The 17,835-nt window shown below is 38.5% G+C and overlaps 1 protein-coding gene across 1 annotated transcript; it reads left to right on the top strand.

Moving 5' to 3' along the window:
• The first annotated feature begins 13,328 nt into the window (after positions 1-13,328).
• Positions 13,329-17,835, top strand: LOC148850373 (acyl transferase 4-like). Its single transcript, XM_088942412.1, has 2 exons — positions 13,329-13,840; positions 16,697-17,835. Exons 1-2 carry the CDS (start codon positions 13,409-13,411, stop codon positions 17,540-17,542), a joined length of 1,278 nt encoding a protein of 425 aa, XP_088798538.1. The 5' UTR covers positions 13,329-13,408; the 3' UTR covers positions 17,543-17,835.

Below are 17,835 nucleotides of genomic sequence, written 5' to 3'. Positions count from 1 at the left end.
CTGGTAGCATCTTTGACAATATGGTAGCGGGAGGAGCCTTCCTTGTCAAAAGCAATCCGCGCAGCCTTTATCCTTCTGAGTTCTGGACCTTCTGGTCTGGTGCAATTAAAGGGAAAAGAAACACGCAAAGTAGCGGTGGAGATTCTTGACCCGATCCGCATCCGATCTCTTGCATGATTCGGTTCGGATTTATTCTTTGATTCCATATAGAGCCGTCTAGCCAGCTTTAATATTGAATGACAATAAAAGGAGCAGCTTGAGTCTGACCTGTAAATCCCCGTGGCCTCCTTCTATGTCCTCGGTCGGTCCCACTCCCACATCCCAGTCCCAGCTGTTTCTACTTTCTAGAGTCGCGGCTGCGCAGTGGGCATTTCCTTTTCCCTACTCAACTCCACCCATGCATTAATTTAATTAATTATCAGGCAAGTCGGAAGACATGCATTTAGAAATCCGTAAAACAAACAATCTCCAGCAAGCTCTACAATGGATGAAGATGGAGATGGAGATGGAGATGGGTGGGTCATGGTGTATCTCAATTCTCAACAAACTTACAACTCAGCTGAGTCATGGGCTGAAAGGAAATTAAATTAAAAGCTAGAGCTTCCCTTTACAGTGATCGAATAGCAGCAGCATGCAATATTGTCTATAGGATGTGGCAGCTAGCACCTTGGATTGTTCACTACTTCTTCATCATATACATCCTCTTATGATTCCTCGATCGATCATGCGCTGGAACTTGAAGCTTGGTCTCTATTATTTATATATATATTCAGGCCGGATGAGGTTAGAACCCAGCAGGCAAATGGTGTACGTAGCTCATCATGAGCCTTGCTTGTCATTTTGTCTGGAACTTGATCCATCGATCCATCCGACTTCCTTGCTGTTTCTTCTTCTGGCATGTGTATATGGTTGTCTCGTCTGTAATGTAATGCTGTATGCGGTAGAGGTCTCAGTGCTGATCGTTTTAATAAATAGGGTTTCGTCTTCACTCTTCACTAGGGAATATTAGAATAAAGAAACGGCAGAAGGAAAAGGTTTTGTCATTGAAACATTAATATTCCCGCCATTTTTTTTTTTTTTTAAGTTAAACATGTTTCTTTTACTACTTGATTGCTAAATGATATTTATATGATGAAATTGAATCAATGGAAGAATGAATAAAGTTTCAGAAAGATGCTATATGGTTTAAATCCACTACTTTAGAGGAACAAAACGTACCGGCATCTCATGGACTTCTTTGCTGACTCAGAATTAGAGATGCTAGTTCATCGTGAGGATACACCTTGGGGTGACTCCGGATCTCCTACACATCGATCCTGTAGATCTTTCTGTATATCAAATGAGAGGGTGCCATATCAACATCGCAATAGGGGCAAAACTTGCATGTGAAGTGATAATAACGGACGTTTCAAAATGTTCTTTCATCTTATTTTTAATATATTAAAATTTACATTAAATTTTAAATCAAATAAAAACAGGAGATAAAGGTTTAAAGGCTTTCTTCTTGAGAATATTTAACGCCATTGATAGAGAAGGACCAGCTAAATCACACCGGAAATATTACTATAAGGCTTTGACTTTCGACTAAGTTTTTTTCTACTTTTCTTTTTTTTTTTTTCAAAAATTTGCTCCCTTTATTTGTCTTCAGGATGTGGAAATTATGAAAGGGGAGGAGTAATTTAGGTTTTGTAATATATCTGAATCAATTAAAAAAAATTCGGAGTTTTGATGAGTGTAATTCAATTATTGTTAAAGGTTTGAAAATTATTTACGATGTCAAAATTTAAATCTAGGAAGAAAAAATAGTGGGGATCCTGGTAACAGGAACTTGAGGTGCGGAGTAGGTCCCTTTATCTTTACAGAAATTCTTCAAAGGGTTTGATTTCGAACTCCAATGGTAAAACCAAATCTTCTGGAAAACCTCATATTCCTAACGTAAAGCCAAACTTGTTTTACAAGAACAATGACTCACTGCAAAAGGACAAGAAATTTCCATGGGATTGGTAGCCCTTAAAATTTTATCACACATTCAGAATTCTAGATTCAGTTTTTCTCTGTAAGTGCATTCAATCGAAGGGTTGCTGCTAGATTTCAACAACATCAGTGTATGTATTCATTAGAATACAAGGGAGGTTGGGTTGAAGACACACACGGCTAGGGTTTTTAAAAGGACCATTGATTTTGAAGATACATTGACACACAAGGTTCTGTCTATAGTAGCTGTAATGGGCCTCATCATTCAAACAAGTATTAAGCGCAGCGTTTTTTGCTTCATGCTTGTCAATGACTTGGTGGTACTCAGTGCTTAGGCATGCAGTTTTTCGTTGGTTCATTTCAGATATGTTCAATTCCTTACAGAGCTTTGAATGAGAAGAAGAAACCCTTTTCATTTTTTTTTATTGGTGTATATTTAGTCTCAAGCATTCCGTTCTAGATGAATGGAATGTGATGTTCAGGCATACTGTTTTCTATTAGTTTGTCTCATGCACATTCGTTGAGAAAAACTTTCAGCAAAAGAGGAAGAGAAAATTTTAATGTAAATTTAATAAGGAAAAAATAGAATAAGAGTAGATTTGGAATGTTAATTCCACTCGCATATATAAGATTCGTCCATGTTATGGTACTGATATAGCACCCTCTGATTTAATGTACAGGACGATGTACACGAATTATGTGCATGAGATCCGGACTTCTTTGGGGTTTGGATTCCGTACTGACGTAGCTAGTTGGTTTGGGTTCCCATTGGGCTAGATTAGGTCAGGCTCCAGTTGAAAGCCCGATATTCAATATACTACTCAATTCATGGGGCAAAACTTCAGGCTTGGGGTGATCATTCTTGGCAAGTTGGCCTAGCCTGGCCCAGCCCGCAAATTTCCAGGTCGGTCTCAGGAGGTTTTAATTTTGTGTTTAAGATTGGCCTGCCCCGGTCGACATGATGGGGCTTGGGCTCACCACTTTTAGGCCTGGTCTGATGTGTATATATATATATATATATATATATATATATATATGTTTTGTTTATTTTTATGTTATATGCATAATATTACAAACTGACACATAATTATTATATATATATATATATATATATATATATATATATATATATATATATATAACATTGTTACATATTAAATCTTTGTATATCTAACGGAATATATAGGCCCAATGTCTGGGGGCCTATATGTAAATCTTCAATGAATGACCCTGAATTCGGTTGAGGAGAGCTGAAAGTATTGTCTGCCTCACTATTATACCGGTTTTGGATCGGACCCTGTCTAGTTCAAAATCAATTTGGACAGATTGGATGGACCAACACGGCATATTGGATTGGACCTATCTGATCCAAAATATTTATTAGATTAGATTGGACCTGATCCATCTGTAACAAATTTATATTGAATTGGGTTAGAAATATCCGGTCCATTGATATAAGATAAGAATACATGTATCAATGGACTAGGTTTGGGTTGAAACCAATCTAAATCAAAATGAATTTGGCCGGTCCAGACATTGAATTGGACCAGTCCAAATTGGTCTAAAACATTCATTAAATTGGATTGGACGTGGTCCATTTATAATAGACTCACACTGGACTGGATAGGATTGAACCAAATCGAGTCCAATTGACACCCCTACCTAGATGGTAAGCGGACCTTATATATATAAAACTTCCACACACTATTCCTGAAATTTTGGGAACTCAACTAGAAAAATAACTACAATACAAGTTACAAGGTGATGCGGATTAGGAGAGTGAATGATTGGGAATAGGATCTGTTACTAATAGGGATGGAAATTTCTATATATCCAATCTAATGGATACGCACCCTTATTTCTAAAAGATCTGTTGAACGTTTTCAAGTGGAAGGATCCAAATCCGCTTCAATTTTGTACTCATCAATTGATGATTGTGATGGTTGTAGAGACAAATCTCTAAGGTTGGAACCAACCTATTTTGCATTGACCAACTTTCAATGCAAAAATAGTTGAGAAAACAAATTTAATATAATTTTCAGTATAAAAAAGCGTACTTTTACCAAAGACTTGCAAAATTGAACCAGAGCACAAATAAGGTTCTATTTTGCATTTGCGCTCTTACGAAATACACCTTTAGCCAAGAAAATAAGGAACTGAATGGGATAATATGTGATGTAGAGGAAACTTGAAACCGTCCAAGCTGTTATTCCCAAAGAGCTGAAGTTTCATTGCCCCAATAATATAGGTATACCACTTCGGTTATGTTGGGTATCATGGTGGATTTAAGCTTCGACATTTACAGATTTACCCTTGATCACAACATTGGAAATTGAAAAAATAAGGTTCGTAGAGGTAACAATATATACCAAATAAGACACTATGTAAGTGATGGAACGAAGGAGGAATAATCAAAAGGTGCTTTCTCTTAAAATGACTTGTATATGAGCTAGTCATATACATTGCGTCGAACCGATATCTGCTCTGTCATCACGGGATATCTGTGTCCCAAAGTCCGAAAGTCCGAAAGTCCGAAAGTCATATACATGGGATGTGATACACAGAATTGCATAATGTTGTTTATGAAGTTAATGTTGATGCTGCCTTTAATAGAAAAACGCACATACTGCTACAGGATGTGTTATTCTTTTGCCATCAAACTTTTCTCTAAGCAATAAATACAAGAACATCTATAGTGTTCAATTCTTTCTTGATGCTCAGAAGGAAGTGAACGAGCTCAATACATAGCAGATGTGGTGTGGGACGTTGTGGGGGACATACAGTCTTATTGGGGCTGATTCGGTCTCGGAGTGAACAACTTACCAAACATTTTTGTGGGTTGGGGTGAATTATATTGTCTATCAAAGAGGAAATAGATGCAAAAAAATAAATATATTTGTTAATTGTAAGGTGTCCTATATATATATAAATAGAAAATAGTTGGTGTGCTTACATTATGATACCACCTAAATGGTTGAGAGAATTCTTGAAGATTAGAAGGGATGGCCATCTTTGTTTTTTTGGCTCCGTTTAGAATGATTACAAATGCAAATATATAGAGTGCAAACTCCAAAAAAAAGAAATTTTCTATTCTATCGATTTGATTACATACATATATTTGTGTGGCTCTTACAACCCCTGAAATTTTATGAAAATGTCAATTTTAATTTTAAAGAATAAATGAAAGGTCATTTTTGGCCCCAGATTTTGGTGGAAAGGCTAATTTTAAGCAAAAATAAATGACATTAGAAATAATGTCAACGGATCTGTTAGACAACGAATAAAATAATAAAAACATGATTTCGCAACACTGCTAAAGTTTGAAAAGGTCACTTTAGACCCTAAAAAGTAATTTTTATTAACCTTTTAAAAAATTACTCTAAAGATTTTATCAAATTAGAGTCATTAAAATATCAGTAATTAATTTTATAGTACATAATTAAAAATAAAGAGTGAATAATTATTTAAACACTAACTTAATTAGCTGACAGTAAATTATAACAATTATTTAATATACTTAATTAACTTAGTAACTCAAATTTCTAATTAAGCTAATTTACCTAGTTTCTTTAATTACTTTATTTACTTATTTTATTTTACTTTTAATTAGCACTAACTTAATTTACTTATTTACCTTAACATACGAGTCAGCATGTTCACATGATAACATAGGCGATACATCATACATAGGTGAATCTCTTCATTAGACAAACTATTAGCTTATATATTTTATTATCTGATTATTCAATTCTATCAACTAAACGGAAGGATAGTTTCCTTCCCTTCAGGATGAATTACATATTATATGTTATCTTTACCAAGTCTTCTTAGTGATGATCAAGCATGAAATAAGCTGATTTTTTTTTTTATGCTTTTGAATTTTTATTCTTCTCTCTATTACAGATTCTAAATATTAGAATCAAGATATCACAACCTAACCAGCTGGGTTACGTTATTGGATCAAAGAAAATGTAAAAATGAAAAAAAAAAAGAAGAGTTAAAGTAGCAATAGGAGTACTTGTTTCGAACATTGGTAAGGCCGAATCACAATGTTTGCTCGACCCAGATACCACAATGGATAATCAATTATGTATGAAAGTTGAAAGTTGGCTATGGCCAATGAGTAACCAATTATATATGTATCTTCATGCTCGACATAACCTCGCTATTTTTCTTTAACAAATAATGATCGTGTTAAGCTTGTATATCATTATTAGCCCCAGCCTTGCTTGAAGTTGCTTTAAGCACTAAGGCTCCGTTTGGAAGTACAAATATAAATATATACAAAATTTATATTATATATAAAAGTGCGGATGTAGAGTGAAAGTTTTTTTGGACTAAAACTATTATTATTATTATTTTTGTTTGAGAAATGGTATAAATGCCATTTTATTACAGTTTTAATGTCAGTTTTAATGGCTACTAAAATACATATATTTGTCTATTTAATCCTCTCTAATTGTAATAGTTGAAAATGCAACTTTAATTATTATTTTTTACCTCATTTAGTCCTCTCACATTAATTAAATCTTATACTTAAGGTATTTGACTCTCATTTTCTTTTATTAAATCCTATATTTAATTTATTTTTCACTAATAAATACTACTAATAAACAGCTCATGAAAAGTTTGACTTTCACAGGGCACAACCGCCCAACCAAAGACTTGTGAAAGACCGGGTTTACGGCACCCGGAAGCCACTAAAAGCCCAGAGAAATGCCGCCTCAAGGATCTGCCTCCTCATCCTCTGGAGAGTTAGGCTCCTCTTCCTCCGCTTGATCCGCCATCTCAAGAGACAGACCCTTCATAGTAATGCCGTCGAGGTTGAGTCCGGAGAACTTCTTCCGAACCAGCCACCGGCAAAGCTTAAACCCCGAGCGGTATGAACCCGAGATGTACTCCTCCTGGAGGTCCTGAAATTTCTGGGAGTCTTTAAAATCCCAGACTGTTTTCTCTCGCTCAGCCTCCACCATTTGATAAAAGTTTCAAGTTCGATTTAGAAGAGTGGACTCCAAGTCCCGCACCTGCTTCCTGAGGAGCTCCCTCTCCGCCGCCATCCTCGACGATTCCTCCCTGTAACGTGTGCTCTCTTCAGAAAGCTGGGCGATTTGAGCCTCCTGATCGTGGACGAGCAGCTCCTGAGACTCGCTCCCCTTGTGGGTGTGATGGAGCTCGCCCCAAATCCGATTGAGCTCGCCCTGGAGCTTCTGGTTGGTAGCCCGCTAGTCGAGGGCGTTGACGCGATGGATGCGCGTCTGGAGAGCCATGGCATGGATGGAGGAATTCACCTGCCGACGGAAAAAGAAGATTAGAAGGCAACGGAAAAGGGCAAAACAAGAGAGAAAAAAGGGAAAAAATGTCACTTACCACCATGCAATGAGCAGAGGCAAACGCGGAGAGGTCCCCGGGCTCCATGTTTCCCCACTGAGCGATCTCGTCATTAGTGATCGCCTTCCAGCTCCTCCGACGAGCCACCAGATAATCATTTACCCCTTCCCACTTTCCCACTGGGAATCAGGGGTAAGGACGGGGATGAAGGGGATTACAGGGAGCCTCCCCCGGCTGAGGGAGCTTGTTTCCCCCAGGGTTAATCCCACTAGCCCCCACAGGTGGGGGCATCGGAACCTCGGGCGGAGGAGATGGTAGAACCACCTCAACAGACCCAAACTCAATACTTCTCGAAGGAGGGGTCCGGTCAGGGCGCATCCTCTTCGCATGGCGTCTCTGGCTGCTCGAGAGAAGGCAGCACGAATCAGCACTAGACATGATGGCTGCCAAAAGACCACAAGATATTAGTTCGACAAGAAACAAAATACATGTGTACACAATTTTGTCACAAGGCACTACACGACCAAAAAGGTCGACCTACCTGGGCTCAAGCCTGCCTGCATGAGGTTCTCCTCGGTCAAGTAGTCCGAACAAAGAAAGCCTACTGACGCCCTGGACAACATCATTTTCTGAGTTTTGGGGTCCAGCTCGACCCCAGGGTCTTGGATGGCGCCCCTCCAAGCAGTGAGGAAGGGCCACCCCTCGGGGTTACGGACCACAAAGTAATCCCTCTTCCAAGCGGGAATCTTATTTGATAGCTCGTACAAGAGCTTATAGCTGCGACGAGGAGAGAGGTAATAAAAGCGCCTCTCCGGAGGAGCCCCAAAAGCAGCATTTTTTATACAGAGAATAGAAGTAAAAATGTCAAGGTCCAAGGGGAGGCAGTACTCATAACACAAAGAAATGGTCCCAACCATGTTTCAGATAGCGTTGGGATGAAGCTGATCGATGGTAACATTAAAATGGCTTAGCACCTCCACTATTAGGGGGTGCAGGGGAAGATGCAGGACAGCCTCAAGCTGTTCCTGGAAAATAACTATATCGTTGGGACCATGCTCCCAAGGGAAGTTACCAGTGGGGAGGCTGTAGACAAGATCCCCAGGAAGGTGAAAATAGCAGATTAGGGACCTGAGTCTCTCTACCGTCATAGAGGAGGGACCGAAGGTGTCAGGCTCCCTCCCACGGGAAGTAGAGGCCACATCATCGGAGGTCTCTCGAGCCTCCGGAACCTGCTCCCAAGCTCCCCTCGAGTTTGAGGGAGTGTCGTTGTCCTGGTTACCGTTCTGGTAATAAGTGTGGTACGGATACCCAGACATGATTGACAGTGAATGAGACTCACCGGAAAAGACGAAACGCAGTGAACGGAAGAGCTCGTGTAAACTAGATGGATGCGCGACCTCAGAATCCGAAGACAACAAGATAGCATGAAAGGAAATGAGGCCTAGGGGCCCCTCCTATTTATAGCCACTACGCCTCCGAATCAACGGCCCAGATTGAGACAGATCCAACGGTTCACAGTCAAACTAACCGCACGCTTTCTAAAACCGAAATGTGACTAGCTGCACGTCTCCCATGATTGAGGTAATGGTAGCTGCACGACATTCGGAGTTAAGAGCCACTTCAATGCATTTTCGGTATTCGAAAAGTCAGAAATCCCCTGATTCCGCGCACACATTTAATATGAGCAATCAACCAAGTTTGAATTTTGGTCAAATCAACCCGTCACACTTCATGAACTCCTCACGCTAAGGCAACACCCTTGTCCCAAGGAGTGGGGGGCAATTGATGGAGGATGATTTGACCCGACCTACTTAGATGATGACACGTGGATCTGACTCAACACAAGCAACAACTCAGCATCATGGCTTGACCACAGCTAAGTATTGAGTCTGTAGAGTAGCTCACTACATCATAGCTCGCTATAAGGGGAGCTCGCTACAACGCAAGCTCCAGGTTCCCCGAGCTACCGAGAAGGGAATACTCCAAGACTTTCAGCTAGCGAGCCAGGGAAACTAGCTCGCTCCAGCACCTGGGCAGAAGAACTGCCTCAAAGACCAACTTTGATGAGGGTCACCTCGAAGTACCCCTAAGAGTTTGCTACAAAGTAGCTCGCGACAAGGATAGATCGCTACGAGGTAACTTGTAACTGAGTGATGCGACGCTCTCAGGAAGCTTCCATCTGACAAGACCGTACCGGACAAACTGCGCTACGTCTCTTGACTGGCTGCGCATTCCTTGTCCTTTTGACAGTTTGTACCCACGTCCCTCGACAGATGAAGGCGTTCCTGCCCCTTTGGGACGTGTCACTCAGCCAAACGGATAGTACACTATAACGATCACCTGCGCAGACCTGACAGGTAACGACTGCGAGAGCCCAGTGGCGGTTATGCCCGATCTCACGAGAGCGCCCCTATAAAAGCCCTCAGGGCAGAAGAGAAGCTTCTTCTTGAGACCCCTAATCTCTCGAGTATAGTGATAAAGCGCGACCTACACTCTTAGCTACCGACTCTTTTTTTCCTTCTTTCTTGCGTTCTAACTTAAGCATCGGAGTATTCCCACCGGGTAAAATCCCCGGGAATCCTTCATTTTATCTTCTCAGGTGCTGTCCGTTGTCAACAAGGAGCCAGACAGCAACCAACTAGAAGTGCCTGAATCGTACCACATCAATTTTGTTTTAGTTTTTATGTTTTATTTTGTTTGTTAAGAAGTATGGTTGTCAACAAACTCCAAAAATCTGATACTCGATTTGATTTAAATTATGATTTTCCTAGGTTTGGATGCTAAACTTGTATCTCATTAATAATAAAATCAGATGCATATTTAACCCTATTTGATCTGATTACAATCCGAATTTGATAAAAGATTCTTATTTTATGTATGCATATATGCTATATTATGATTATATAAAGTTTTTTAGGCCTCAAACTTTATTTCAGATAAAGGAACAAACTGCCTTTAATTTTATTAATCATTTATAAAAGAAAATTTTGGTATAATAGGAGAGGACATAGGCCACCAAGGCCCAAACAAAACGAAGCTCTCCCTCACCATCTCAAGCATCCCCCTCCCCCCAACAAAAGAAAATAAAAATATAATTATATAAAATTTATAATTGATAAATTTTAAAGTATTAAAATAATTATCTTTTTATTTTAAACACAATAAGATAGATGTGTATTAAAACATATTTTTTTTATTAATCCAATGTGTTGGATTCGGATTGGATTTAAATCCAATATTTGATAATTGATGTGGATGTGGGTGTAACTGGATTCGATCTGAATCCAATCTGATTATGACTATTTTGGAGGAATAAAATTAGAAGTAGAATTTAAATAAAAAAGAACGAAGGTAGCTTAAATTTTGCAAAACTAACAAGTGCAAATGAAGACTCAAAGTGCAATTTGTATCACATAAGAGTACAAATCATAATTATAATAAAAACTTCCAGTTGCAAATTTGAACAGTATGGAAAATTTGCCTCTGCGCTTTAGATTTGTAAAGCAAAAAAAAAAAAAAAAAAGTAGTCTATAAGATTATTTAACAAAGAGAAACACGTGGATCCTTATTTGAACATAAGGCTGTGTTTGGTTGCAGTGCAAATTTATTTGCACTGGTGGAAAATTATGATAGTGTAAATGATTTGTATGAAAATTCTGATTTATTTTTGTTTCAAATTTTATCTTATTTTATTTGATTACAATGCAAATGAAGTAAAATAAAATCTGAAACAGGATAAAGTAAAATCTCAAATAAAATTAAACCAAAATTTTCATTTTTTTTATTTACAATCTCATGCTTTTATACTAGTGCAAATAAAATTGCACTGCAACCAAACACATCCTAACCGTTTTGTTATGGATTAATCTGGTTTGGCCAATTGACTCGCTCAAATATGCAATGTAAAAGAAAATAAAAAAATTGTAAGTAGAGCGTCTCATATGTGGAAAAAATTGTAAGTAGACCGTGTCTCATATGTGGCTGGTTAAGTGGAGTCCGGATCTAATCCTCATAGAGTATGTCTCACACCGATCTCACAACATGTTCTGGCCGTAGATCAAAAGCATATCTCGTACTTATATTTATTATTATGAGAGATGTTTCTAATACAAGGTGGGGTGTGGCTATGAGCTCAGTGTGAGGCGCACTCTGTCAATAATAGATCTCAATTCAGTTAAGTGTGCAGACTTTTTAATTGTAAGAAAATGAGGCAAGTAACAGAAAATTTGGATTTTCTCCAATATTTTCAATGCACTCTTGAATGTGTTTGTGAGGTTGGTATGAGGGGGCGCTATATGACTAGCAAATTGGATCTCCATATGACTGATTGATTTGGTCAACTTGTAGATTATTGACTAGAACAAATTACCTAACAAACCTTTCATGATATAAACCGTTAATAATCTTTGTGAAAAAAAAAGACATTAATGATAACAATGACATCTGATGGAGGGTGATTTGGCCCGACCTATAAAATGGTGACACGTGGGTCTGACTTAGCACGAGCAATAACTCAACATTGTGGCCTAGTACTACTAAGTAACGGGCCCATAAAGCAGCTCGCTACATCGTAGTTTGCAAAAGAAGGAGCTCGCCACAACACGAGCTCCGGGTTCCCCGAGTTACCCCGAAAGGGATACTCCAAGGCAATTTTAGCTTGGGAGCTAGGGAAACTAGCTCGCCCATGCCCCCAGGCAGATAAATCATCATAGGGATCAATTCTACTAAGGGTAACTCTAAAGCATTCTGAGCTCGCTACAAAGTAGCTCGCGAATGAGCGACCCGAGCATTCCTCAAGAAGCTACCGTTTGACAGGCCGTACCAATCAGACTGCGCCACGTCCCTTAACCGACTGCGTATTCCCTGTCCTTTCGACAGTCTGCACCCACGTCTCTCAACAGGCGGATGCGTGCCTGCCCTTTGGAGACGTGTCACTCACCCGGGCAAGGATTATGTTGCAACGGCCACCTACGCAACACTGGCAGGTAACGACTGTGGCAAGGTCCCAGTGGCAGTTATGTCCGATCTGACAAGAACGCCCCTATAAAGGCCCTTAGGGCAAAAGAGAAACATCTTCTTCAAACTTCTAATCTCTCAAGCATAGTGAAAGAGCGCGACCTACACTCTTAGCTACTGCGTACTTCTTTTCTCTTTCTCCAGCGTTCTAACTTAAGTATTAGAGCATTCCCACCGGATAAAATCCCTCGGAATCCTCCATTTCCATCTTCTTAAGTGCCGTCCATCACCAACAAAGAATCAGTCAACAGCCAGATAAGAGTGCCTGGATCGTGCCACATTAACACCCTTGCATGATTGGTAAGTAGTTAATTCAATTAAGTGATTAACGATGAGTTAAATTAAAGATATATCTTCATGTTGTCAGAATTATCGGTTTAATTAAATGAAAAATATTATGTAAATAACATTAATTTTTAAAATTTCATATTTGATGCCGAGAACGTAGGCTTTACCTTTAACTATTGGAAAACTAAGCTTAATTAATTTGTTAGGTAACGACAAAAATAAGATTGACTAGGTCATTATATAAATTGTGTTGACTAAAAGAACCAATGAAGGCGGGACAAAAATAAGATTTACATTCCACCTTTTTGCACTTGAATATATAAGGCGGGACCATCTTGTTTAGTGTCATTCATCGCTGTGACCACACATGCTTCTAGTCGTCACTTGGTATCGATGTTACAACTAATCAATATATAAGAAGGTAATTAATATTTAGTATATATATTCTCTTTCATCCTCGAGTCGTGCGTTGTAGATTTGTGTGATAGGTTGCTGCCTTGCTGTAGTATATGACCTTAAATTTCTGGTTTCTTCTGACTTAAACAGCCTTGTACAAACAATAACTTCATAAACTTATTTGTCTGACCACTTTTTTTACTGGTATTGGACTGTTAGTTTAGAAAGGGACTCCCATCTACTCTTATCTCCTGAATAAGCGGTCTGCTCTATATATAAATTAACGAACTCAGACACTTACTATCACAAGCAACAAGCTAGCTAGGGTTGTTTAATTTTAGTTCTTGGATTCCCGCCCTATTGCTATTATTCGAGAGAGAACCCTTTAAGTTCATTGTTGGGTACCATGGCTTTCTCTATTGTGGTGTCAGCAGAGGGGATGGTGCAGCCATGTGAACAGACCCCATCAGACATGCTTCATCTCTCCGTAATTGATACATTGCCAAGCTTACAGTTCAACGTTGGAACCGTGCATGTGTTTAGGCATGGTCCTCCTGATGAAGAAGCTGCAAAGGTCATAAAGGAAGCCCTGGCAAAGGCCCTGGTTCCCTACTATCCTCTGGCGGGGAGGATCAAGGAATCAACCCAAGGCGGCCAGGCCCAGGTCCAAGTTGCTTGTACCGGAGAAGGCGTTTGGTTTGTGCAGGCATCTGCCCATTGTACCCTATTGGATGTCAATTATGTCGATGGTGATGGTGAACCTTTGATCCCCCACCAGGACTTCCTTCCACATTATCCTCCTATAAATCTTGGCTTCGACCCCGTTGTCCTAATCAAGGTAAAATTTTTATTTATTTACAACTGATCAACTACTTATCAATGTGCACGTAAATCCAGAATTGACATCTTCTCTCAACAAATTTAATATATATATCTACCTTCTACCAATACATATTCAACATAAAATTGGAACCCACTATGTATGAAACGTAAGGTGTGGAAGGCACATTGGAACTTGTTTTGTTGGCAGATGATCTAAACTTATAAATCGATCACCTTCATTCTCATTCTCACTTTTAAACTATGTTTGATTTGAAGGAAAATGTAGGGAAAGGTGAGGAAACTTTTACAAACCTTGTATAGATTTATTTCCCTGTCTTTTCTTTCATTTCCCTACCTTTTCCTTCAAACCAAACATAGCCTTCGTTTTCAGTTTTTCCCTTGGTTCATCCACACTCACTCATCTCTCTCCTTCAATCTCCTCCTACTGTCTTCATTTTTCATTTATTCATTCTTCTTTTTCAAGTTTAAATTGTAGACTTGATCCGGACTCGGTTAAGTGACTAGTGCAGTGTTCAACAACGTGGTTAATTCTGTCGATGAACCATGGCAAAGTTTGTTCGTTTAGCGGTGTTGCTTTTTCTAGAATTAGCTGCAGCACACAACATCTCATACCAGCCCAGCCACACCAAATATGTCCTCAAACGAACCACACCCCTCCTCTATTTTAATTTTTTTTATTCCCTGCTTTTCACCCCTATTATTTGTGCTACTTGTGTTATTTGATTTATTTTTTATTAAACGTACTGAAATTATCATTTTTATAGATATTAATAATTAATCATTATTTTTATATACTAGATTTATATATATATATATGTATATATATATTAGATTTACTTAAATGCTTTTTATTACCTTTAATAGTTTTTAATAATTAATTTTGTTATATTTACTATATTCTTTTTATTATTTTTAACTATTTTATATAGTGTTTTCAATTTGTCATTGACATCTGATTTGATTATCTCATATTTGGATGTTGCATTTATGTAATCGGACTGGCTTCGGATTTTACAATCTACATCCAATTAATAATTAGATTGTATGTGGGTTCGACTCCATTTGATCTAATTAAAATTTGAATAAATTATATTATAATATTTATTGATTTTAATATATATATAGTTTATATAATTATATTTAAAATTTTAAAAAAATATATTTTCATATATTATATTGTATATGAATTTATATATAATAAAATTTAGTGTGCTATATATACACTAATTTATTGTATATAAAAGTTGAAAACTAATTAACCTTTTATTGTCTTGTATTTTAAAAAACTAAAGCAAAGTCGAATTAAATCCAAATATGATCCAAGGCCATTAGGATCTGGATTTGAGTCTAAGATCTTCAAATTCAACCAGATTTTGAATCATATTCAAATGCATGTTTTCAATAAGCAGATTGGATTTGGATTTTGCAGAATCCGATCCATTTATAGCCCTAATTCGAATTGTCACCTAACCATGACTTTGTGTCTATAGTTCTACTGAACCTGGGAATTTGTAAAAATTTGTTGACTTGATAAAAAATCATTTAGCATGGGTAGTTGGACCGTTGACCAATTCAACCCAATGATAAGGTCATAGGTTGCATATTAAATGTGTATACAAACTTCTAGAGGCCATAACTTTGTGCTTTGATGTCCGATTGAGGTGATCCATGACCTAGAGGCAAAAATGATTCAGATCTTGTTCGGTTTTTAAACATTGATTTTATGATGCTTTAATAAAGTTTATTTTGATTAATTATAAAACATGACTCATATAACCATGGTTTTCAAAATCGGACCGGACCATACAATTGGTCTAGAAAAATTGGGAACTGGCCATAACTTTGTGCTTTGATGTCCGATTGAGGTGATCCATGACCTATAGGCAAAAATGATTCAGATCTTGTTCAGTTTTTAAACATTGATTTTATGATGTTTTAATAAAGTTTATTTTGATTAATTGTAAAACATGACTCATATAACCATGGTTTTCAAAACCGGACCAGACCAGACAATTGGTCTAGAAAAATCTGGAACCGGTCACAACTTTGTGCTTTGATTTCCGATTGAGGTGATCAATGACCTAGAGGCAAAAATGGTTCAGGTTCTTGTTCGGTTTTTAAACATTGATTTTATGATGATTTATTAAAGTTTATTTTGATTAATTGTAAAACATGACTGATATAACCGTGGTTTTCAAAACTGAACTGGACCGGGCAATCAGTCCAGAAAAACCGGGAACCGGTTTTGTTTTATCTTAGAATTGTTGTTTTCCCAAAAACCGTTGATTTGGTCAGCAAACCAGTGATCAAGACGGTCAAACCATTCAAACTGTTTAATGATTTGACTGGTTTTTATTTTTTTGTCAGAATGGGCCATCCGTTTGATTGAAACGATCAATCATTTGACCTGGGAACGGGGCCCTGACCGGTTCGTTGTCTGGCTCGATTTTAAAAACCTTGCATTATAACATATACATCGAAAATATGTCTTAACGCACAGTCAACGGTATTGGTGAAACGGGACTTGAATCAGTATCTCTTTTGGAACAAACCAGCTAACGTCAATTGGCTTATTGGTATCAATTTAAGCTACATCTTAAAGAACATACGATGATGTGTTTTAGAACCAAACACATCATGCTGATGTGTGGTATGTTATAATTAAGATGAGCCAATTAACCTTTTCCAACCATATATAATTAACAGAGCAATCACTTAGAATAACAATAAGCATGTTCAGTCGCTTTTGTAGTTCGTCGGACTCAATAACAGCATCTATCCTACGTAAAGGTACATAAAAAACCATGCATCTATCATGCTAACAAATTAATATCCGGATTTTCATTTTCAGGTGACTCAGTTTAAATGCAACGGGTTTATTGTCGGGCTTATAACCCATCACTGCGTTGCTGATGGCCTTGGAGCTGCACAGTTCCTGAATGCAGTGGGCGAACTGGCTAGAGGCATGCAGCAACCTAGCATCGCTCCACTGTGGTGTAGAGAAGCTATTCCAACTCCACCCCGACTTGCGTACTCCGCTGGAGACCGAAAACTACCAGAACTGCCAGCGTTTGAACTAGAGACTGGCTGCGTAGACATTTCTCTAGACCGAATCAATCAGATAAAGCAACAACACCTACAGATGACGGGCCGAACATGCTCCACTTTTGAAATCGTTGTAGCCAGTTTGTGGATTTGCAGAACCCGGGCAATAAACTTCGTCGTAGACACGGAAGTGAAGCTCATGTTCTTCGCCAATGGCCGGCGGCTCTTGAATCCACCGTTGCCGGAAGGTTTCTATGGAAACTGTGTGTACCCGTTGGCCATTAAGGCTTCTAGTGGGGCTATCTCACGGGCATCGCTTTCTGAGGTGGTGACGCTGCTGCAAGAGGCTAAGAAGAGGTCGCGAAAGGATTTCAGCCAGTGGATAGACAGTGGATTGCCGGACCCATTTGCTCCATACATCTATTCCAATTTATTTATATCGGAGTGGAACCGACTGGGGTTCAACCAGGTGGACTATGGGTGGGGCCCTCCTCTTCGTATGATCCCCACTCAGGGCCCCAAGTTCCCTGTGGCACTCATATTAGCCCTACCTAAGCAAAACGCCGGTATCCGTCTTATCACGTGGAGCCTGGAGGGGACCCACCTGCCATACTTCATGGATGAGATGATGAAAATTTATCATCCTTTCTGAAGTGATCAAGCCTCAGCTAGACTTGTTCTTTCTTAGCTGAAATGCTGTCAGCTCTCATAAGCATTTTACCACTTTCATAAATAGTAGGAGCCAAAAGCCATGAATGTTAGGCTTTGTGACAGCTTCCTTAAGTTTTAGTTTGTGGATTTTATTTTATATATGCATATGATTGTGTATGTGATTATACATGTATATGTGTGTAGCTAGAGGCTAGGTTAGGTGAGAAAGCTTAAGGACCAAGCAATTTGTGGAATGTACTTCAACCCAAATACCAAATGAATAAAAGTTGTTTT

Source organism: Nelumbo lutea, chromosome 5, assembly GCF_056320005.1.
Source record: "Nelumbo lutea isolate HS-2025 chromosome 5, American lotus-T2T, whole genome shotgun sequence".
NCBI lineage: Eukaryota > Viridiplantae > Streptophyta > Magnoliopsida > Proteales > Nelumbonaceae > Nelumbo > Nelumbo lutea.
The sequence above is the reverse complement of the archived record's forward strand: the minus strand, read 5'-3'. Positions and strand labels throughout refer to the sequence as shown.

Bases quoted from the DNA above. Each gene is read 5' to 3' on its own strand.
- LOC148850373 (XM_088942412.1), top strand. From the start codon at position 13,409: ATGGCTTTCTCTATTGTGGTGTCAGCAGAGGGGATGGTGCAGCCATGT. The intron at 13,841-16,696 runs GTAAAATTTTTA...TTTCATTTTCAG, and splicing joins ACCCCGTTGTCCTAATCAAG to GTGACTCAGTTTAAATGCAA.